The 22,073-nt window shown below is 36.4% G+C and overlaps 6 protein-coding genes and 1 long non-coding RNA gene across 11 annotated transcripts; 4 read left to right on the top strand and 3 right to left on the bottom strand.

The window, feature by feature from the left end:
* Window positions 1–1,208: 1,208 nt before the first annotated feature.
* LOC112463473 (odorant receptor 4-like) lies at window positions 1,209–2,801 on the bottom strand. The gene is made up of 4 exons (XM_025029902.1): window positions 2,136–2,801; window positions 1,868–1,975; window positions 1,617–1,772; window positions 1,209–1,293 (listed from the first exon to the last, which is right to left on the bottom strand). Exons 1-4 carry the CDS (start codon window positions 2,790–2,792, stop codon window positions 1,234–1,236), a joined length of 981 nt encoding a protein of 326 aa, XP_024885670.1. The 5' UTR covers window positions 2,793–2,801; the 3' UTR covers window positions 1,209–1,233.
* A 1,801-nt stretch (window positions 2,802–4,602) lies between these two features.
* LOC112463458 (probable splicing factor, arginine/serine-rich 7) lies at window positions 4,603–8,623 on the top strand. Its single transcript, XM_025029884.1, has 4 exons — window positions 4,603–4,696; window positions 4,767–5,233; window positions 5,936–6,719; window positions 6,939–8,623. The coding sequence occupies exons 2-4, from the start codon at window positions 4,912–4,914 to the stop codon at window positions 7,315–7,317; spliced, it is 1,485 nt and encodes a 494-aa protein (XP_024885652.1). The 5' UTR covers window positions 4,603–4,696; window positions 4,767–4,911; the 3' UTR covers window positions 7,318–8,623.
* LOC112463462 (dual oxidase maturation factor 1-like) lies at window positions 7,381–10,998 on the bottom strand. Its single transcript, XM_025029891.1, has 10 exons — window positions 10,574–10,998; window positions 10,027–10,084; window positions 9,796–9,930; window positions 9,490–9,591; window positions 9,261–9,414; window positions 8,857–9,068; window positions 8,390–8,506; window positions 8,194–8,291; window positions 7,994–8,118; window positions 7,381–7,615 (listed from the first exon to the last, which is right to left on the bottom strand). Exons 1-10 carry the CDS (start codon window positions 10,730–10,732, stop codon window positions 7,501–7,503), a joined length of 1,275 nt encoding a protein of 424 aa, XP_024885659.1. The 5' UTR covers window positions 10,733–10,998; the 3' UTR covers window positions 7,381–7,500.
* On the top strand, window positions 8,898–10,580 carry LOC112463481. Of its 3 annotated transcripts, none has more exons than XR_003041794.1 (3): window positions 8,898–8,976; window positions 9,803–9,958; window positions 10,424–10,580. It is a non-coding gene; the product is annotated as an uncharacterized LOC112463481 (long non-coding RNA). The 3 variants fall into 3 exon arrangements; XR_003041790.1 differs by lacking the exon at window positions 8,898–8,976 and adding an exon at window positions 9,503–9,640; XR_003041795.1 differs by lacking the exon at window positions 8,898–8,976 and adding an exon at window positions 9,648–9,739.
* Window positions 10,999–11,776: 778 nt separating the features above from the next.
* Window positions 11,777–13,560, top strand: LOC112463351 (transmembrane protein 208). The gene is made up of 5 exons (XM_025029722.1): window positions 11,777–11,927; window positions 12,148–12,300; window positions 12,372–12,508; window positions 12,597–12,681; window positions 12,792–13,560. Exons 1-5 carry the CDS (start codon window positions 11,865–11,867, stop codon window positions 12,927–12,929), a joined length of 576 nt encoding a protein of 191 aa, XP_024885490.1. The 5' UTR covers window positions 11,777–11,864; the 3' UTR covers window positions 12,930–13,560.
* Window positions 13,561–14,490: 930 nt separating this feature from the next.
* On the bottom strand, window positions 14,491–17,385 carry LOC112463344 (protein abrupt-like). The gene is made up of 4 exons (XM_025029709.1): window positions 17,287–17,385; window positions 16,466–16,664; window positions 15,808–16,384; window positions 14,491–15,674 (listed from the first exon to the last, which is right to left on the bottom strand). The coding sequence occupies exons 2-4, from the start codon at window positions 16,658–16,660 to the stop codon at window positions 15,406–15,408; spliced, it is 1,041 nt and encodes a 346-aa protein (XP_024885477.1). The 5' UTR covers window positions 16,661–16,664; window positions 17,287–17,385; the 3' UTR covers window positions 14,491–15,405.
* A 1,446-nt stretch (window positions 17,386–18,831) lies between these two features.
* Window positions 18,832–22,058, top strand: LOC112463321 (UDP-glucuronosyltransferase-like). Of its 3 annotated transcripts, none has more exons than XM_025029685.1 (7): window positions 18,832–19,002; window positions 19,133–19,344; window positions 19,497–19,978; window positions 20,447–20,820; window positions 20,987–21,206; window positions 21,305–21,524; window positions 21,762–22,058. In XM_025029685.1, the coding sequence occupies exons 3-7, from the start codon at window positions 19,501–19,503 to the stop codon at window positions 22,054–22,056; spliced, it is 1,587 nt and encodes a 528-aa protein (XP_024885453.1). In that variant the 5' UTR covers window positions 18,832–19,002; window positions 19,133–19,344; window positions 19,497–19,500; the 3' UTR covers window positions 22,057–22,058. The 3 variants fall into 3 exon arrangements, with proteins under 3 accessions (XP_024885453.1, XP_024885443.1, XP_024885433.1); XM_025029675.1 differs by having other exon boundaries at window positions 19,120–19,344; XM_025029665.1 differs by lacking the exon at window positions 19,133–19,344.
* Window positions 22,059–22,073: the final 15 nt, after the last annotated feature.

The following is a 22,073-nucleotide window of genomic DNA, read 5'->3' as shown; positions in this document are numbered from 1 at the left end:
CTTAGCCAGAAAACGAAATTTATACGTCACAAATATTAAAAACTATTTAATTATTAGTAGAGTATCTTTGAATTGGAAAAGATTTATTTTTTAATTTTTATTTAGGTAAGTTATTTAATCGACAGAAAGGAAGAATAAATAAATTGTTTAAAATGATAAATTTCCATGGCTTCTGTCATGCAATTCGTACAAAATTCTTGGAATTTCTAAATATGTCTTGTGAATATGATTTAAATCATGTGAAACACAGCGTATTTCGTTGATTTATTTCAATAACGGAGGTAAAGATGGAAGTAAAGTTGCGACGTGTGTGTTCCATTTTATAACAGATTTTACATATTTATTTTCACCGATTATTATACCGTGGCGAGGTCATTTGATTTTTACTTTGAAGATGGAAATTCATATATTATGTCAAATGTGTTATTAGTAGTTCGCGAAGTTCTTGACCGTATAACAATAGTATTTGCTGTCAAAGAATAAATTTATTTCAATTTTATAATTTTACGATAATTACACTATATATTCTTTTATTTCAGAGGGCAATATCTTTGTTTCATATTTCTTATCTTTATGGATAATTTCTAGCCCACAAGCAATTTTTTAGTGTCCTTTACTCTATTTATGAAATTATATTAATTGCGAGATTAAGTTATAAATATTAATAACGTAATATTAAATATAAATAAATTAAATAATGCATAATTAGTAGAGTTTTCAAATAAAATTTCTAATAAGAATATCACATTTGCCGGCAATTTCAGCTACTCCGCTTTGTAGAGAAAGTTGCGGTTGCGAATTGAAAGTTTTCGTTTTCTCATTACTAGATCATTTTTCTTCTATTGTTTCTTATACAGGTATATTTTGATCGATTTTTTTTTAATTGTAAGTTTAAACTTTGAATTTTAATTATGGTTTGAAAAAAGTCAATATTTTATGCAACTTAAATTTGCTATTGATAATTTTATAAATAATAGTTTTGATAATATACCTAATTAATAAAACCAAACGATCAAAGCATAATCCTTTCATTTCTGAAGAACTTAAAAATTCATACTATCCCGCCGTTACTTCCGCACGTTGGCTTCAGAAATATAAATTTTTTTCCACTTTTTAAAAATAATTTTCATTAGATTTTTATTTACCTCAACCGAGTTGAGGTATTAGTCTCTAATTTTTTAATCACATATTTCTTCCATTTTGCAGCGATTCTACATGCTTGTGACGTCCATTTTATCTACCCTCGTCCAAGGATTGCAAGAGGAAGAAGTAGGACATCGCGGTGTTCACGATCTGACAATGAAGATAACAAATTAGTCATCTTTAGTATAAAAAAAACTATTAAATAAATAAATTCTATTTAAAGAGTCATTTTAATGATTAAAAAATTAGCTCTCTCTCGGAACATTCAGAATTAGCTTAAAAATTTAGAACTCCTCGCTGTTTCCTTTTCTTTCTACCTGGTCTCTTTCCAATTCACGTTGACACATATATTTTCATACGAACAAAAGTCGCTGAAGTCGATCGCACGATAAAAAGCCGAAAATAAGATTCGCACAGAGTGATAAGCTTCAGCTATAAGCTTCGCACGACGAGCCGTTATTTCAAGTACTCACGTTGGTGAACATCCTGACGTCCACGGAAGACAATTTTAACGCCCTTATGATCATCGGCTTCTGCATCATCGTCACGATAACGTTCACCCTAACGTCGCGATCGAGACTGGAATCCGGCCACTCGCTGAAATATATCCCCTCACGAAAGTGCTCGCTCTAGACGCACACGTATGCAACACGCAAATTAATTAATTATGGTTCTCACGATAAGAGTATAATCGTCCGTCTGAGGAAGCTCGATCGAAACTCACCGCGCTCGTAATGAGACTACCGTACCAAGCGTAGATGAACGTTTGCAGCAGTTTCAACGCCATGAAAGAGACGAACAGGAAGAACTGGCCGATCGTCAGATGAGTGAGCTGTTATCATAGCATTTTGTTAGAATAACGATGATACTTTCGTAACAACGTACCTATTAATCCTTAAATGCGCAATTCTCCGTAGCGTTCTGAGTATTTTTAAATAAATAATGACTCGCTAACGAATCCTAAAAGAGTATATTTTGAAAATTATACGCACCGGACTCGCCTCGAAGATCAACGCGCACATGAGTATGGCGTTTGCGAAGAGCATCCGTATGATTATCAAGCCCCAGATATCGCTCATTATATGACCGCATCGCAGCAATCGGCGATGCGTGTCCACGCACGTGTCCAGGAGCTCCGTGAACGTTTCCCGGTTCTGGCGCGGATTTGCCAGCCTGGCAGACATCGCCCGCAGTATCGAGGAGATCTGAAACGCGTAGTAGCCGAAGAGGCTGTCGACGCTGCCGATGGTGAACATCACCCACCAGCAGGCGGATATCTGGTGCAGGAGATGCAGGTAATAGGGGAGCCCGTTTGTCGGCGCGGGCCACGGGAATTTTGCCGCGACCGGCAGCCTGTATCTTCGGGGTTTCGCGTGACGAACGATCTGGCGGGCGATGGAGATCAGCGCCGGGCAGATGCTCAGCAGGACCGTCGATCCCAGGACGAAGCACAGGATGTAGGACGGTCGGTCGAACGCGTACAGTGTGGCGAGCACGGTTTCTCGTCTTCGGGCGAGTTCTCGCTCGAAGAGGTCGTTCAGCGTCTCGTGAAGCTCCATCAGCCTCTCGCGTTTCACCAGGAAGCATGCCGCCTGGAAGAAAATAGCAAGACACGTTTTGTTTTCTCGAGAGCTTAGGAGATCAGTCATTTACTTCTTTAAATACCGATTGATATATGTCTAAAGAATATTTAAGGGAATAAAATGACTGATCTTTTAAATAGCATTGAAGTTAAACAGCGATCTCCTTCGAACGGTTTCCGCCGAGATTCTTGAATAAAGATTTCCGCAAATTGTTCTAATCTTTCGACTCGAGACAGAGGCTTGTCAGAAGAAAGACAGAATAGGTGAGAATAGTACTTTAAGAATTGTCTACGTTAATTTGACCGATTAGAATAATGTACAATAAGAACTTGCAAATAGGGTTGCGCAATTGAGCACGAGATATACCATTAAGACGGGCGCGATGAAGCTGCAGGTCATGCTGAAGGCCTTTGAGAGGAGCACCAGGTCGTCGGTGTGATCTCGACAGAAGTTTATCATGAAGACGCATTGAACGAAGCACATGAGGATCACCGAGAGGCCTGTAATGTACGACCAGGTCACCGAACGTGTTCGATCTTGCAGGACACCGCCGAGGTAGAGCATTTTGCGAATGCGACGGCTGTACACGCGATAGCGCAGCACTGCCGCGTTGATTTGTGCTCGTTCCCGAGGGTCTTTAGCTAGGATGCTCATGGATGTAATGTAAAAATAACGGGGAGAGTTTTGGCCGAGCGACAACGTGCAATTCCGTTGAAAATTGCTGGCAAAGTGGACGACGAAGCGCGCGGCGTTCACCGAGAGTTCACCGAGAGAGTTTAACGTCCGCGTGTAATGACACGGGGGACTCGATTCAACCCTCTCGGAACTCGGAAAGCTCGTTATTTACCGAATCAAGAATCTCGGAGGGGTGGAATGATTGCACGTTGCGTTGCTACTTTGTTACTCGCGTAATCGGGGGATGAATCGATAATGCATAAGCTCATTTCCGAAAAACACTATCCGTGTATTACCCTCTATTAAATGATAAGCGAGTTCCGCGAGTAGTTGTGAAAGATTGATCAGAGGCCGATTTATCAGAAGCACCGCTCTCGAGCATATTATAGTTAAGTATATGTCGGTGCGAGCAACCCTCCTCGACGCAAAACGAGCGAATAGAAAAATGCTTAGAAGGGATTTATAGGGTTCTGTACGTCGAAGGAAAGAAAAGTTGCATCGTCGATATGTACTCGATATTGAAAAGCGAAAACTTACATATCCGCAATGATTTCGATATTTATGTTAAGAAAAAAATTAAAATCTTTATGAATTTGTGAGTGATAGTGTATCTTTGTCTGTGGATGTTTTTGTACATAAAAAGTTAGAACAAATAAATTCTTAAACATCTATTAATAAAATTATTTAATTAAAATTAATAATAATAATTAATAATATTTTAAAATTACTAAATTTTTGTAATTTATGGAATTATAAATCATAGGACAAAAGTACATTGAATTAAAACTATAAAATACAAAACTTGTACAAAAGTTAATAATAATATATAATACATTAACAGCACGTTGCAATGAAGAAAATTGTTGCTATAATATATTTGTAATAAAATATTTGTATAAATAAAAGTAATATATTTTGTACAAAGTAGACCTTGTTTTAATAAATAGATTTTACTACTTTTTATACGTAAAAATTTCAATCTGATCGAGATTGGTTAATACTCCTTTTACTGTGAGAATAATCGGTACATTTTTTTATCTGAAAGATGTTTTTATGATAAGATAATTTTTGATACTATTGATATATTATTAAATATCTTTGCAATACACTTTTTAATTTAAAATTTTTTTGGTTAAAATTTGAATGAGCGGCGATATATCGAGAGAGATTTGAAACAGCCAATCAAATAACGGGACGCTGCAAGTGCATCGTGCATCCGGCATCGTCCAGAAACGCGGCCGACTTCAGTTTGTTGCCGCAAGTGCCGCAACAACGCCGATCGGAGGAACGGGAAGGTTCGGACCGCGTAAAGTGTTTTCGCCTGTGAGAGAAGCTAGTTTTTTTCGAAACGACCTCTTGTTCCAGGGCGGCGGTGAGGTTCGATAAGCGAGCGATAAGAAAAAGAGAGAGAGAGATGAGCTTCAGCCTGCCGCATTGAAGTCCGCGGAAGCGCAACGTAACCTCTATAACCTCATTCGCGTGCGAGTCGTGGTGTTCCTCGGCCGGCGGAATGGCGGTCGGCTCGACGAAGGTGGTCCAGGTGACGAACATCGCGCCCCAAGCCACCAAGGACCAAATGCAGACGCTCTTCGGGTATCTGGGCAAAATCGAGGACATTAGGTTGTACCCTACCATCCGGGATGTCGCCGTGCCCGTGCAGTCGCGCATATGCTATATCAAGTTTCACGACCAGGGCTGCGTCTCCGTGGCCCAGCACATGACCAACACCGTTTTCATCGACCGGGCCCTGATAGTGATCCCCTACCAGAACGGAGACATTCCGGACGAGCAGCGTGCCCTGGAGCTGACCAACAATGGCACAGTTGTGCCAGGTAAGAATGCAGTTTACCGGACCACACGCCACTGTTAATCTTCAGCAATTTCACTGTTATAAAACTCACAATTTATTTTAACTCAATGACTAGATAACACACACACACAATGGGTCGAATTTAGTTGTTTTAATAATTTATAATTTTATGAAATGAAAACCATGTTTCTTGCCCTGGTTTTAGCCTTTCGTGTGTCTTAGCCTCATGTTCGTGCAATGTATCTGTTGTTATGTTTCAATTTTCATTTAATTTAAAATGTGTTACTTATTATTCTTGTTGTATTCATGGAAAATATTACGGTAGACCAATTCATCATGATTAATAGTTAAACTTATTTTTGTATATTTCAATTTAGTACTGAGGAAGGCTTAGGAAAGTCGAAACATTTACTTTATATCCATTCTATTTATGAATTAAACTTTGTAGTAATATAATATTTTGTCTTTAGTATTGTTGGTCCATTATTCTCTCATATTGCTTTATATAAAACGAGCCTAATCTTTTAATAATTCATTATCCTACTCAAATTACAGACAAATATTGAGAATCAATATATCATTAATGTCCAACATGTTACGCCATTTTGTTTATGCTATTACGCTGAGATATATATTGATCTCTAAATAGAAAACATGCTTGTTCCTATATAAAACGTTTTATCTATTTTTAGCATAGATCTGATCTGTCTTCAAATTCTTTCAGGCCTCTATCCGTCAGAACCAAAGCTGCCCCCGAACGTAGTGAATGCTATCGAGGGTATTCCTCCAAATCACGTCATCACCACGATGGATCCCAAGCTAGAGGCAAATGGGTTACCAGCCTATCCGCACCTGCCGGGTCATCTGGATAGCAGACGTATCGAAGAGATTCGTCGGACACTTGTGGTGGCGAATTTGGATTCGTCGGTGAGCCCTGAACAACTGCTGGACTTCTTCAGCAATAACAACGTGGAGATCAAGTACCTGCGTATGTGCAGCAGGGACTCGGACGCCGAGCATTATGCGCTGGTGGAACTGTCGGAACAGGCCGCCGTGGTCGCGGCATTGCTGCTGAATGGAAAACAGTTGGCGGAACGTCCGATGAAGCTGTACCACTCGACGCAGGCGATTGCGAAGCCGGAGGCGAAGAGCAACGAGGCTGCGCAGAAGGAGATTGAGGAGGCAATGTCGCGGGTGAAAGAGGCGCACAACCTCATCTCCGCGGCAATCGACCCGATGATCGGCATGCTTTCCAAGGATAAGCGGAGCAGAAGCGGCTCGCGCAGCCGTAAGTCCAGGTCGCGATCCCGCGGACGCAGTCGACGCTCGAGATCACGTAAACGCTCGCGTTCGCGCCACCGACGCTCGCGCTCCCGCCATCGGCGTCGATCGCGCTCACGCTCCAAACGGTCTCGATCGAAGGAGCGCAGGTCGCGCAACTCGCCATCGAGACGACGCAGCAGCTCGCGCAGTCGCCACCGTTCCCGTAGCAGATCGAGAAGGTCGAGGTATAGCTGAACGATCTTCTATCTTTGCCAGCCCTCATGTTATACTCTTATATATTGCAAAACCTTATGCTCAGCTTACAAATTCTAAAAAAAGTGAAATATAGCATAGAAAAATGTTTCAGTATTGAAAAAAATATATATTTAAGATGCGATTGAAGACCATATGCAAAGAGATCATTATATTTTTATACGCATTAATCTTTTTTCATCTCATCGAAGGTCGCGTCGATCACCATCCAGATCAAAGGAACGAAAGAAGAGATCACCGCGCCGTCGCAGTCGTTCACGTTCACGAAGCAAGGGCTCTACATCCAGGTCCAGACGTTCGCGTTCCAAATCCAAGTCCAGATCGTCCAAGTCCAAGTACGCCTCGGACAAGTCCAAGGATAAAGATCGGGATAGGCGCAGCAAGGACAAGTCGGACAACGGTAAGAGGAGCGACAGCGATCGGGAGAGGCCCGAAAAGGAGAGTAGCAGAAGCGAGAAGAAATCCAGCAAGGAAAAACGGTCCAGCGACAAGTCGGAGTCCAAGTCGGACGACAAAGGTAGATCCGCATCGGAGAACGACAGCAAGGAGAAAACAGAGTCGGAAAGCTAGACGAAGACTCCGCTCACAACCGACACAGTTTTTCAAGCATCTCGTTGAATTCGATAAGCTATCTGTCTTTATCGCTATGTATTGGTATAGTAAAAAATACACGGATACATGGCATTTACATCAAGATTCTTTCGGAGTGGCGATCCATGCGCGTTGATCGAAATTTACCGTAGACTGGCGTGTTTAGGAATTGACCTTCTTTTTCTTCTTTCTTGGAATCGGCGGTGGCTTGACATTTTTCTCTTCATCTTCCGCTTTCTCGTTGCGCACTTCCATTTTAGCCGCGTTCTTAGACGACCTAGGAAAACAATCCATCGTGATCTCTCAATTGGACAAGCTTGGTCAAAAGCATCTTTAACCATTAGTTATATTAAGCTAAACGGTTTGCGAGATAAAAGTAGTACCAATGTTTTAAGTATTAATAATTGTGTTTCAATAACTATTGTAACCGATTATAGGAGTTCAGTGTGCCTGTTAGTTTAAATAATTAATTGATCTGATTTATTACAATACATTAAAAAGTATTGTAGTACTTTTGCCCAGGATTGTATAAAAATCGATAAACAATAAAAATACGGGTATAACACATACGACCTATAAATCACGAGCAAAATGTATTCCCTTGAAGAATGTAATCTGAATTATTGCTAGGTTTTTGTTTAGTAAGCGAGCGTACCCTGCGATATCCTGGTTTTCGTAAACCACCACGTCGTCGTAGATTTCCATCTTCATGGGAATTGGCGCGCGGAAAAGCGATTTCTTTTGCACGTTTTTTATGGTCGATCGTCTCTTTAGCACTACCTGCAACCGTTATATTTTTTAATTAAGTTGTCAATCTCTTTATCATGGAAACATTTTTTTTATGATCTTCCTCACCATTCCCGTGTTTTTGTTTTGTGAAGAAAGCGAAGTCATTTCCATCGAGTCATTCATGTGTACCTTACTACGCAGCATATCGTCCACTTGACAGCTTCCTGTCGATTAAGACAAACGTTTACTTTTTTAAAGGACCTAGAAGTAAAACGCTTCTGTGACATTTTGGTAGGAACTATTAGAAGGTACAATTGCTTACGCATTATACATTCGTCGTACTGGCCGAGAGGGTCTATTTGCAAAAGCGTAGATAATGTATTAGGATGACGCAAGTCCATGAATATCATTATAATCGCCAGAAGAACGCAAAACAGACCTGGAAAGAAATACATTGACGATAACGCGGATGTCAAATATGTCGTAGAAATAATGTTATCAATGTGCTAAATTGAACTTTGTTTGGAAAAAAATAAAGTGAGTAAATACAGTCTTATTTCTGTTCAAATTAATAATTAATTTTATTAAAATCAATAATTTACAAATAGGAAAAAGACAGTAATTAAGAATATTAAATGAAAGAATAAGAGGATCCAAGAGTTCGAGAATATCAAAAGTATAATGGATAAATTAAAAAATCAGCGTCCGAAGGGCTCAATATTTGCCAAACTGAAGCTGTCAAATGAGATCTACACGTGAATCCGGTCGATTTAAGTGACAATTAATCACCACATCCGCAAGTCATCCAGAAATGCAGGCCCAATGTCATCCTAATGACGCCATCCTCGAAGGGAATCACAAGCGGAGTTGGATTGTGCACGCAGACCCACACGAGACAAGTTAACAATTGTAAGCCGCCGATCAAACCGATTAGATAAGCAGCGTACCGGCTCACTGACTGCAGGAATATGTTAGCCAGTATCCAGCAGGCGAAGGCAGTCCTGCGAACAGTTCAGAATTTTCACGGTAGACCATGTTCATTGTTGAAAACAATAGCTTTTTTCTATTTACAGAATAAAGATTTATAGTCGAGAAGTCGATCTTCAAAAAATAGATACAACATATTTTTATATAACATGAAATTTAAATTTTTTCTTTCTACTTTTATTTTTGCTTATATCTTCTGTACTGACCACAACAAGATGTGACAATACCACCCGGCGGTTCGATAAAATCTCCCAAATCGAATGCCCTCCCCATCGATAACGAAATACTCGACGATCCATAAAATTGGAATGGGCAAACCCTTTCGTTGGCCTTCACGGAAGGTCCTCTGCAGCAGTCCAGCTACAGGAAGTTCATTAATATTATTTAAATGGTCTGACAAAGCGTGATGAAGTGATGATTCACAGCAAATATTACCGTAGGGCCCAAAACCGATTATGCCTTGATCCCACGTCCAGGGAAACCTTTCGTTGTAATTGATCGTTTCTTTTGCGAGCGGCGTGCCTTCTTCCGGTTTGGCTGAGAAAGAAATTCTTTAATTAGCATAATTCCAAATTGCATTCGCAAGGTATGCATCACACTTCGGCAAATCAGCGAGTTAAAAAGAGGATTAAACTTATTTTGGATAAAATCGTATTTCTCCTTGAAAATCATCCAATGAATTTTTGTAGGTATATATATGTGCAAATGTATCTCTATTTTCGACTCATTCTTTTAAATTACCTTTCAGTGTGACGTTGACCGATCTGAGCCCAATTTTGACTGCCATATGAGCATCGATTTCGTGACCTATGCCGGCCCGATAGGGCGTTTTGCTTCTCGTGCTGCCGTATTCCCATTCTTGACCGAAATTTTCTACTGCAAATTCATAACGTTCGACATACAGGTGAATTCAATATATCTGATAATATAGAACAGATACCGAAAAAAAATTCTGTTTTAAAATATTTATACCTATTAACAAGCACCCAATGGTAATGCTGAAGCCGATCTTTATAGTCATGTAGATGCTCTGTACGATACAAAAATCATTTCATTAGTATGAGAAGTTTAAGGAGTTTAGTGTACAAGTGAAGTAAGTTGAGATCAGAGAATGCAATCAATACAAGTTTCAAGTTAAAATTAAAATTAATTGTAATGATTTTTTAAGTAATTTATATTTACATATACATAATTTTTCTATATTCTATGTTCTAAAATTTTATTTTATGAGATTATTCTAAAGTAAAAATATAAGTAAAATATAGTTTGTGCGTGGTATAATTTTTTGATATGATATACGTCTACGGTGTCTATGAACTTAGACAAGTATATTAAAGAGTGTTTAAAGAAATTGTTTTTATTATTTCAGACAACTCCAATAACGCACAACGTGAGAAAGGACAGGTTTTAAAAACATCTGAAAGATATTCTAGGTTCATAAGATATGTTCCTCAGAACGTACGTGGTGTTAAGTCTAAATAAAAAGTCTAATAGTCTAAAGCTGAAGCTCTGTACTTACTTGCCTCTTCCGATAGCCCGGTATGATGCTAATGTAGGAAATCGCGATGATCACGAAAACCATGATCAATATGGTCTCGGTCACGTCCACCGTCGCCGGAGTATGATACTCGGGGTATTGCGAGGGAAAACCCTCCGATCGTCCGAACTGAAACCACATGAATGCACCTATTCTTTCTCAACGGCGTAAATAATTTAAAATAATTTATTATTTTAGGTCCAGAGAAGGTCGCGGTAGAGGAGCGTTTAACACGTTTAAAACTACGGACTAGTATATATAACTTATTTGGGAAACCCGACGATGTTGCGGTTTTATCTGAGTTCCTTTTCCGGCTATCCTCATGCTCGAAACTGGATGATTAAAGCGTCAGCTTTATCGTATAGCTAAACTTCCGTATAGTTGCATGGATCTATATATATATATGATCGCATAATTATATATATATCAATATCAAATAAAATAATTTTTTGTCACAGATCTCTCGAGACTTTTCAGAAATTCTCGAGAGATTTACGAATTTTACTTTAATTGTAAGTATTTATTATTATTATATACTTTCGACAATCTCGTTGTTTAATTATCATAATAATTGACGTTTGTAATGTTGAAAAAATAAGCAATTGAATAGGTAATTCGGATATATAATTAGATCATTCTTAGTAATAATTGCTATAAATAAAATAATGATTCTATTAATATATATAACATTCAATAATTATTCTTATATTAATATTAATTGTCAAAATACTGAAGAAAATTGTTCACACTTGCGATTCTTCATATTCTCGTTCGTAATAATTGTATTCGTGCTTATTTGGCGTTCATAATTGTTTCATAATTTCAACATGCTCCATATATTGTATTTAAATATTCACACGTTTATATCTTGGCATAGTTTCTAGCTTTCATAATTAATTTCAATAACGAACTAAATAAAGCTAGGAGCAGGTAGGCTAGAACGAAGAAAACGAACTTAAAACATTAAAAACAATTTATATCAATTCATCAATTTGTTGCAAAGAGCAATATAACAGCAAAATTCTACAGTTGTAAAAGCTTTATTGTAAAAGAGTGGTGGATAAAAATGATTTATGACAAAATTTATAAAAGAATGATAATTTTAAAATTTCTCGTGCGCTACCGCTCGATAACTCGATCTCGATGGTCGATCTAGCGCGCGTCGAAAGCGTGATAATCAACTCTCACGTGTACGCGACACGGCGCGACGTCAGGTTAGCTTAGCCACTTGTCATTAGGCACCTCTCTCGTCGTCGGTTCTAATAACATTTACATGTTATCATTTTCATGTCGAGCTAAAGCAACCCTTTCGACAGGAAGTGCGAGCAAAATGTCGGTGAGTCCCTGTATCGTTATGTTTTTCTTACAATGAACGTTTATTCTTAATTAATCGACATTTCCATAAGGAACGCTCCAAATTGTTATTCAAGCCACTCAACTATGAATAAGCAGGAATTGATTTAAAAATAATAAACAAAATCAGCAACCGCCTGTAGACCAGTAAAATATACAGTGTTGTGTCTGAGTATCTGACTTGTATCTGGTATGTTGTGCAGACGAAGAAGGGTAAGGTGATGACCAAGGGAGCGAAGCAGATAAAGGAGGAGAATGTCTCCACGCTGAGCTTCTACGTCTACATGGCCCTAGGAGCAATGGGAATTCACTTTGCCGTGACAATGCTTCTGTTCGAGTTCACCGTGCTGACGATAGTAAGTCTCATGTCCAATGGACAGGGCACCGCAGCCACGCAATCCCTTAACGATGTGCGTTATCGTTACAGAGTCTAACGGTATTCTCCGCAATTGTGTATATAGGCAGCTATCAATTTATGTCGTACATGGCTCGCGCCACGTACTCGGAATCCGGTCAGCTCCTGGACTCCGGGGTCGATCTCAACATGGAAGGCGGCATAGCGGAGTGAGCGTTGGTTGCAATAGATAATCCTTTTATTGCTGTTGTCGTCTTCCGTTGTTCATTGATCGAAGTATCATCGTTCTGTTCACAGACACGTCAAAGATTTAATTATACTGACGTCCGGAGTACAAATCCTGTCCCTCATTTCGAACTATTTCTGGTTATTGTGGCTTTTGGTAAGCATCTTGGCAATTCTCTCTTACATATTCTCTTTATTTAACGTTACAAAAAGACTGCGTATACATGGAATGTTTGTCATGTTTGGGTATTTTGGAAATCCCTACAGGTACCATTGAGAGGGTGCTGGATGCTCTGGAAGCAGATTTTGGCTCCTTGGTTCTTCGCTCAGCCACAGGAACAAGCTGAGATGACCGAAAAGAAGATGCGCAAGTTAGAGAGGAAAATGGCGAAGCGACACCAATGAAAATTCGTCGTTGCTGTGCAATAAGAAAATTCCATTGAATGACAATTATTGATTTAACCAGGGGACGGGTAGTAAATTCAAGAAACACCGGGAAGAGAAAGAACGTTAAGATTTTTTTCTCAATATCCAGCACACATCGAGATTGTGCGGTGGGTTCGGCATGTACGTAGGATAAGTATTAAGTGGAACGAGACTGCTCTCCAAAAGTTTTATGAAAATGTACAAAACGGAAAAACAATTTCATAGGACTAGGGAAAAAATTGCAAATTGGGAGAAAGATTTCGTCTTTGTCTCTTTGCATTTCCGAACAATCTCAGCAGACTGCAATGTTCTTTACACGTCTAGAAAAATCGAGACGCTTTTCTTATTCAGTAATATTTGTGGATTTATTCCTATATAAGTCGAAGGGGCAACGCTAAATTATTATTAGGAAGTTAAATGTAATTATGTGTATTCATTTAAGATCACATGAATTTATTAATAATTATTATTAACTTTATCGACTTATATAGGAATAAAACTGTTCCTACGTATCTCGACATTCGTTTTTTATCTATCTTTGTTAATGTAAATGATTTTTGTTATGCTAATGTAAATGACCTTTTTTACAATTATAACGATAATACTATAACACGCTCAGTTTTTTAAATCTTCCACTTCCGCATAAGAATTTAATAAAAGAATCAAGTAAAAGATAAAGACCTAGTTTACATCGATCACTTGATACGCGTATTAAATAGTAAATAACTAGTAAATAAGTCTGATTATTGGCTGATCAGTTCAAATATACTATTTGATACGCGTGTCAAGAGATCGATGTAAACTAGGCCAAAGTGAACAGGTGCCTTCGTGGAAACGATGATAACGAATAACGTCAAAATACGCATTCAGGTGATGGATAAAAATCGAATAATGTAATGAATGTAATACTTATGTATATTGTATGTTTAAAAATTCAGTCGTTCTCCTTCCAGTGCAAATGGATTCAAACCAGATTACGATTAATCGGTATTATATATCGATTATATTATTCAACGATATAAATAAATCATTTGCTATTTATTAAATTGTGGAAGTTGATGTATCGACGCGCATCACAGTTGCATTTAAATCTATCGTATCTTACAGTTACATCTTTGTTTGGGAATGAAAACTTACGTTTAGCGATTGGCTTTGTTTGAACAGTTACATACTTATTTATATTAATCGTTGGGCTCTATTCTATACATTGGTCGCGGAATGTCTCTGTATAATGCGCGATGAATTTCAACCCTCTTTAAAATTAGGCCAACGTTTGTACTTTAACGTCTAACGTCAAACACGTTCGTTTAATTCACAGCTTTTGTTTTGGCTTTTACGTATGCACACATGACTGTCCAGTGAAATTCGCAATTCGTTTATAATATTTATATTAATAACGTTATTTATATTGCAATAGTTACATTACCTAAACGAGCAGATAAATTATTCCGAAAGGAATTTTTCGTGAAGAGACCGTGCAAATAAAAGGAAGGAGCAGAAGGTTGTTTTGAAATTGGAAGACTGTATAATTAAATAAGAAAAAGAAAATTGGAAAGCTATTATATTTAAAATAGTTTTCCAATAATAAAATAGAGAATCAAAGTGTCAGAAAAGGAAAACTGATTTATCTCTATGTATATCGCGAGAATAAATAAGATTTTTTAAACTCTAACATCGTAAATGCAGGACTAAATCAAGAGTTTTAACTGGAATGTCCCAAGATCTCAGAAAATGCTTAATCATAACTACATTACGTACAAAATTACTGTGAATTTAGTTGCATGAAAGCATAGTAAGGTACATGAAGAATAGATTCTTCATGGTAAGGTATAATTAAATCTTAAAGAATCATTATTCTCGTGTATAAAAGTATCATATGAAGCCTTGAGAGCGGTTTCAACACTATAATGATAATAATAAAAACTCTTAAAAGGTTCAGTCAAATGCGAATTTCACGATATGTCGATTTCACTGAATAGCAGTGTTGGGCACCGTCAAATTATAGAACCGAGCTATTTACAAAATGCTAGATTCTATATTTGGCCGGCAATGAATTCTTTGCAATTGGAATAGCCAATATCTGATCTCGAGACATTTTAAATTAAGGAAATCTAATCTTCTTCTGCCTTGCTCGGCTGATCAATGAAGAGATATAGTTAAGATCTAGATTGAAGATATCTAAACTTATATCTCTCTTCACAGATTTCATTACAGATATTACATTATGCTATATTATGGAATCGATTAGCAACGATTATACATGTGAGATGTATGTATATTATGCAAAAATTGTTTTTAAATTTAAATTTAGATCGTTGAAACGTGAGTGCTATTAATTTTTTACCGACTAAACGTATTGTCTGTTCCAATTGCTGGGTATCGATATAGTATATAAAGACTAAAAGATGCATATATCCGGATACAAGACATCTTGAAATGCATCGTGAAACAATCCTTATACGTTATCGGTATCTAAGCCTTTCTTCATCCTGTAATCGTACTCCGATTGATAACTTGGTGGATGATTGTGTTGGTGCACCCCTGTCGGCATGAACGTCTCGGCGATCACCGAGCACTTGCCGCGGCAACCGCGATGCTGCATCGCGCAACGATAGTGCGAGCTGTTGTTCGCTTTGGTACGAGAGGTCATGTTGTACACGTATCCTTCGTGAACCAGTTGCGGCTTACCTCTGGCGGACAGTCGGTAGATTACTGGCTCCACAGCTGCAAGTTTCCATCAATTTTCTTTTTATTAAGATTCGTTTCGCGAGAGCAACGATCAAGTGATTGATTCAATACAATATCACACAACCAGCAAATTAATATCTAACGAATAACGCAACAAAATACCATATACCTGATTGTAGTAACGAATTTCTTTCCAAATTTTGTTCATTAGACAACTCAATTATTTCTTCACTATTATTAATAGCCTCAGTGGTCTCGTTATGTCTGATATCCTTTTCACTGTTAGAATCATTCGTATCTCTTTCATTGGTATCTGATAAGAGACAGATATCGTCGTCTTTGTCGACATTTGATTCATTCCTTAATTTCTTGACCGAGTCGTAATCATCCTCGGCCATGCGTTTCTTTCTCGTTCTAGTGTTCCTCTTGGCTATCCTGTGAGAGTGCGCGGACTTGTCCGAAACTTTGCTCACGCTTCCTTGCTCGCTCGGACCGTCGGACAAGGCAGTTATATCCTTAGAATCGTGCGGATGTGATATATTGACGTAATCATTTAACATTGGTATGATTTGTTCCTCGCAACCCACTAATCCGCTTATCTGCAGCATCTTCGCCACCTTCAGTAAAGTAGGCAGGTCGTCCTGTTTCACGTTCACCTCTCCTTGATACATGAACTTCAGCAGAGATGTTATCTCCTCGTACTTTACATCTTTCAGTATTATCACCGGATGTTGGCAGGGATTCTCCTGCAAAGCAAGTTGAGCTGTTACCTAAATACAATTTTATTTACGGAACAGTCATAATAATACAACGACAGCGAGTCATACCTTGAATATGTTCTTAAAATAAGGACTGCACACAGAGAGAACCAGCTTATGGGCAGCCAACAAACGTCCCTCGACGGCGATTGTTACGTCGACCAGATCATTCTCGCTCAAGTGAGAAAAAAAGCCAGAAGTCAAGTTGCTGGAAAAGTTGTTCCACCTCAAGGAGACTTCACTCGACGAAAATATCGTGGCCATATTTCTCTGCATCCAAATAAGTAACCTTTAATAATCTCGGCTTTTTAATTCAAAGGATCTCTTGATGATTTAATGAAAAATTGCAAATATACAATATTTGTAGCTTTCACGGGGTGTGTACACCTTGAATTTAATTTTTGGGTTAGAGCCACGTGTCGGAATGAGTATCAAATTGCTTCTCTCTGACGAACTGAAATGTTCATCGGGAACCATACAAACTCAAAGTGCAAATATAAAAAAAAATGCAACAATATATAAGCTGTATTAAAAATAAAATATTAATTAAGTTTAAAGTTTCTCAACGTGTGTTTATAAAGGCGATCAACTTAATAATATGTTAATAATAATAATACATATTATAAATACATTAATTAATATAACATTCTTATAATAAATATAAGTCAAAGCTCAGAGGATTAATTCTTGAAAATGACGATAAAAAAATAATATATACTATTTTCTCTATCTCGACTTGGTTATTATTTCACTAATATATTAATTCGTGTATATTTTAAAGTAATTGTCGTTTCGAACGTCAGAAACTGTTCAAATGAATATATCTCAATTATTTAGGGAAAACGCGATGGCGATTTTTATCGTCGGATGCGGACAACAAAATTCACTACCTGTCTATTAAAACGTGGACTTCGTAAGCGAGGACGCACCTATTTCACGGTAACTGTCAAACATTTCTGTCACGGAAGAGGAAGCAGAGAGAAACCTGAGAGAGGCCATCAGAGGCCATCCCGGCCTTTTTCGTGTGTTGCATTTTCCGACGCGCCGCCTGAGAAAGTGCAATTCAGCTACGTCGTTTCGCTCGGTAACCGCACATGGTTATGGTTTGCGTCCGTGCCAATGGTTCGTGTCCGAACTAGCCAGCTGGAGGGGATATTCTAGGGATCCTCTCTGGAGGATCCCTAGGATATTCTGGTCGCGGCCCGGGAGTTGCATCTGATTGCACCTGTTGATGATATTTTTACCTACATCGAGACGAGATCATTACATATACACATAACACATGTATTACACATACATATACATATATATATATATGTGTATGTATATGTGATGTAGAGTAAATTAAGATGACGATGTAAATAAAACTATTTTATTATTTAAATTTGTGCATATGTATATAAAGAATATACCAAGGAATAATTCTATAAAATTGATTTATAAATGTCAGCCAGAGAATGAGAAGGAGACAAACTCCTTCAATGCCGGCTGATTAACAGCGCCAGCAGACAATTATAACGTTACGGTCGATTACGAATCACTACGATCGTTAATAAGAGCGCGTTAATATAGAAAAAAAATAAACAACCACGTTCGTTAATAGAATCTTAATTAAATTTAACTTAATAATTTTGCTTTTAATTTCTCAGTGATACGCGTAATTAATTTATTCGTCCAAGAATTATACAGCAATTATACAGATAGAAAACAGAATTAATCATCAAGAATTTTATGTTAATCGCGTTTTAACAATTGTCGCGATTATATCTCGCAATCAGCAAATTCTGGACTTCGATAGTATAATGTAGAAACTCGAAACAACAGAAGTTTAAAAACCCATCGATGACTCGATTAATCAATTATTTATTAATGAATAGGCAAACAATATTTAGTAGTTATAAACCGAATCGCGAACCGAATCACGAATCTTACTTTAGATATTCAATGAGATATTCAGACTGAAAATGACGTGAGATCCAAAGTGAACGTGTGATTTCTTTACATAATTAGTATCGCAATCAATATATTGAATATATCAAATTCTCACGCATGTAATATTTGTCTTTACAAATTTTTATATATATAGATACATATCTATTTAAATATTTCGTATAATGCAAATTGTTATCAAAATTAATACGACATATCAGAAATTTAATACGACATATCAGAAATACGTATCGGGAGAATACATATCAGAAGTTACGTTCTCGTTTCAGTGCGCACTTGATAATATTCATATATAGTATTACTGATAGCAGTGTGACACATGTCACTAGTTTTAAACGTTTTATGAAAGCATAAATTTTAAGAATTTTATTAAAAAATATTATTCAGAATTGTTATCTTTCAGTATTGCTCCACATAAATGTAGTGGGGAGCATACTATGGTAAGATAATAATAAGTTCTCTTTTAAAGCTAGGGGAAACCGGGACTAAAAGTCACACGGGTAACTTGTCACAAAGTTTATATCACTTAATAGATTGAGTGGAATATATTCTTCATAGTGTACGTTGCTCTTATCGTGTTAGTCGGGTGTACAAAATAGCTCGCTTCAAAAACATCGCATGTGATATTTACGAGCACTTTTTAAAAATTGGAGGTCGTGAGTAAATTTTTCTTGCCTCTATTTTTATTGTACGTAATTGATACGTACTTGATAGATAAGAAAAACTTCGTACCAATAATTAATTATTTCATTTATTTTGGGGAAACAAATAAGATCTGCTTTTTAGCTAAACTAGTGTATACACTACTCTGTACTCAAGTACAATAGGTATATGATGGTATTGATATTTGGCAAAGGAAGAAGAGAAGTTTTAGTGCAGTCTAGTGCAGCAAAAGAAAAAAACTATTTGCGGAATGGATTATTTGCTATATCAAATATACACTTTTGAAAATAAGCGCATTGCAATATTGCTCAAAATTTAATTGCAATAAATATTTCGTGCGTACAAATCATTATATCATTATTAATAAAGAAATATGTGAACTTTATACGAATAAAAAAATAGAACAATTATACAAATAAGAACGAATATTTTATTGAATTATCATCGATGATAATTAAGTTTACTATGCTCTGCTTATTATTGACAGTAAAATGAAGCCGATTGCTGAAACGATATTTTGGATAAGCTTTTTATACATCGCGGCACCAGTAAAAACTGCAAGGATCTTGGTGATTGTTCCAATACCATCCTACAGTCACCAAATTTGTTATCAATCATTATGGATCGCTTTGAGCCAAAGAGGACACGAAGTCGTCCTTATAACAACAGATCCGATCAATGATCCTAGTTTAACCAATTTGACAGAAATCAACCTCCAATCTAACTACCACATAATAAAATTAAATTTTGCCAAAAACGTTATAGCGGGGACTCATGCGTGGTTAAGTACATCACGCACACTACTATGGCCTATGAGTGGAGATATAGCAGAAAACACTTTTAAGCATCCAAAAGTACGTAAGATGTATGCACCGGATAGTGATGAAAAATTCGACTTAGTAATTGTAGAAACTGTAAAAATACCTAGCTTCTATGCCTTGGCGCATAGATTTAATGCACCTCTCATAGGTAAGAATAATGATATATATGAAATTATTTTACAAATGTTTTATTTAAAATTCATTTTATATTAGCGAAAACATTGAAGAAAGCCATAAATTATTTCAACTTAAAAATTTTTAATATCCTGTATCTTCGTACACTTATTAAACCCCATATTATTTAACTTATTTACTTTACTTATTTATATTCTATTTAAATAAGTTTTATGTCCATAAAATTAGTTTAAAAATATAATGTCATTATCCACATGGTTTAATGTCAAGATATTTCTTATTCTCTGTCCATCATCATTATATAATCCAAAGAAACATAAAAGTTATATAAAATATAAACCTGAAAATTAGCCTGATTATTTTTCATGTATTTTGACATGTGCGTATATGTTTGTAATGATATTATTTACACAATTTTCTAAACTCAAATCTTGTTTAAATTAGTCACGTTTACACAACTTATTCTATAATTTATTTACAGGTGTGTCATCATTTGGATTGCGTAATACACTTTATTATCTACTCGGTGCACCTGTTCTGTCATCACATCCTTCGAATTGGGAAATGGAAGATGACACCGGTTTAAATCTGTCATTGTGGCGGAGGATAAAAAATTTTATTCGTCAGTGGTATCACATATATTGCTCAATAAATTATTTTTACCCTAAACAACAAGCGATAGCAGAAAAATATCTCGGAAAAAATAATATACCAGACATAAGAGATATGGAAAGAAACATGAGTCTTGTTTTCCACAGTCAACAAGAAACTCTCTCGTTTGTTAGACCGACAATGCCTAATATTTTAGTATTTGGAAATTTTCATATTTTAAAAAAACCCGCGGCTTTACCGAAGGTAATCATTGCTTTCAAACGTTTCAAACTATGTACATTCTTAAAAATTTGTTGTTTAAAAAATTATACATTTTATTTGCTTTATATTTAAAATCAATTTCCATACGCACAATATATTTTTTCTTCTCAAATGTATGTATATAAATCAGATAATTATTTTGTTTCAGGACTTGAAAGAATTTATAGCAGATGCACCGAATGGATTTATCTATATGAGTCTAGGCACAAATGTCATGACATCAATATTTCCGGAGCATGTGCGAAATGCATTTCGAGATGTATTTGCAAGCTTGCCATACAAAGTTGTATGGAAATATGACAGCGAATTGTCAAATAAAACTGACAATATCTATACCGCTAAATGGGTTCCTCAACAGAGCATTCTCGGTAAATTTATAGTGCCATAATTTAATCAGATTAATAAAAATATATGTTTATACGTATCTCTTCGTTATAGCCATTTCGCTCCGTCTTTCATTTTGCAGCTCATCCAAACATTAAATTATTCATATATCAAGGTGGACTTCAAAGTACAGAAGAAGCCGTTTATTATACAGTACCACTTTTAGGATTACCAATAGTAGGTGATCAGTACATTCAAGTTAACAAAATGGTATCTTTAGGAGTTGCAAAACGTTTAAATATTCTGGATATATCAAGAGAAAATTTGAACGCATCCATAATAGATATATTGACCGATAAAAGGTAATCATTTTTTTTACATAAGCATTCTCTTGTGTTATATGTCACTATAATTATTTTTGTAGAAATCTATTTTAGAGAAATGTCTAATTTTATACGCAACATTATATCTTACACATACAAAATTCTCATATAATTATAATCAAAATGCAATTGTAAAGTAATGCATTTTCTTTCATATATGATATATACTACTTTTCTTCATGATCTTTTTAATAGAAAATTATTAATTTTCTCTAGATATAAAAAAAGAATGCTCGAAGTTAAAGCACTAAATGAAGATAAACCTTATGATCCTTTGGAGCATGTAATTTGGTGGATTGAATTCGTCATTCGTCATAAAAGTGCTCCTCATCTTCGTAGCAGTATCGCTCATGAACCTTGGTATCAAAAATACGAAATGGACGTTATAGCGATTTTATCAATTGCCATATTTGTAACGTTATTTTGTACACTAATAATTATTTATAAATCGTTAAAAATAATATTTAATCTTATGGAAATATCAGTAGTTACTAAGAAAAAGATTATTTAACTTTTAATATGCATAGC

The sequence above is a fragment of the Temnothorax curvispinosus genome, unplaced genomic scaffold (assembly GCF_003070985.1).
Source record: "Temnothorax curvispinosus isolate PA1 unplaced genomic scaffold, ASM307098v1 QBEX01001427.1, whole genome shotgun sequence".
NCBI classification, from domain to species: domain Eukaryota; kingdom Metazoa; phylum Arthropoda; class Insecta; order Hymenoptera; family Formicidae; genus Temnothorax; species Temnothorax curvispinosus.
Note: the sequence above shows the minus strand (reverse complement) of the source record. Positions and strands in the feature narration are given on the sequence as shown.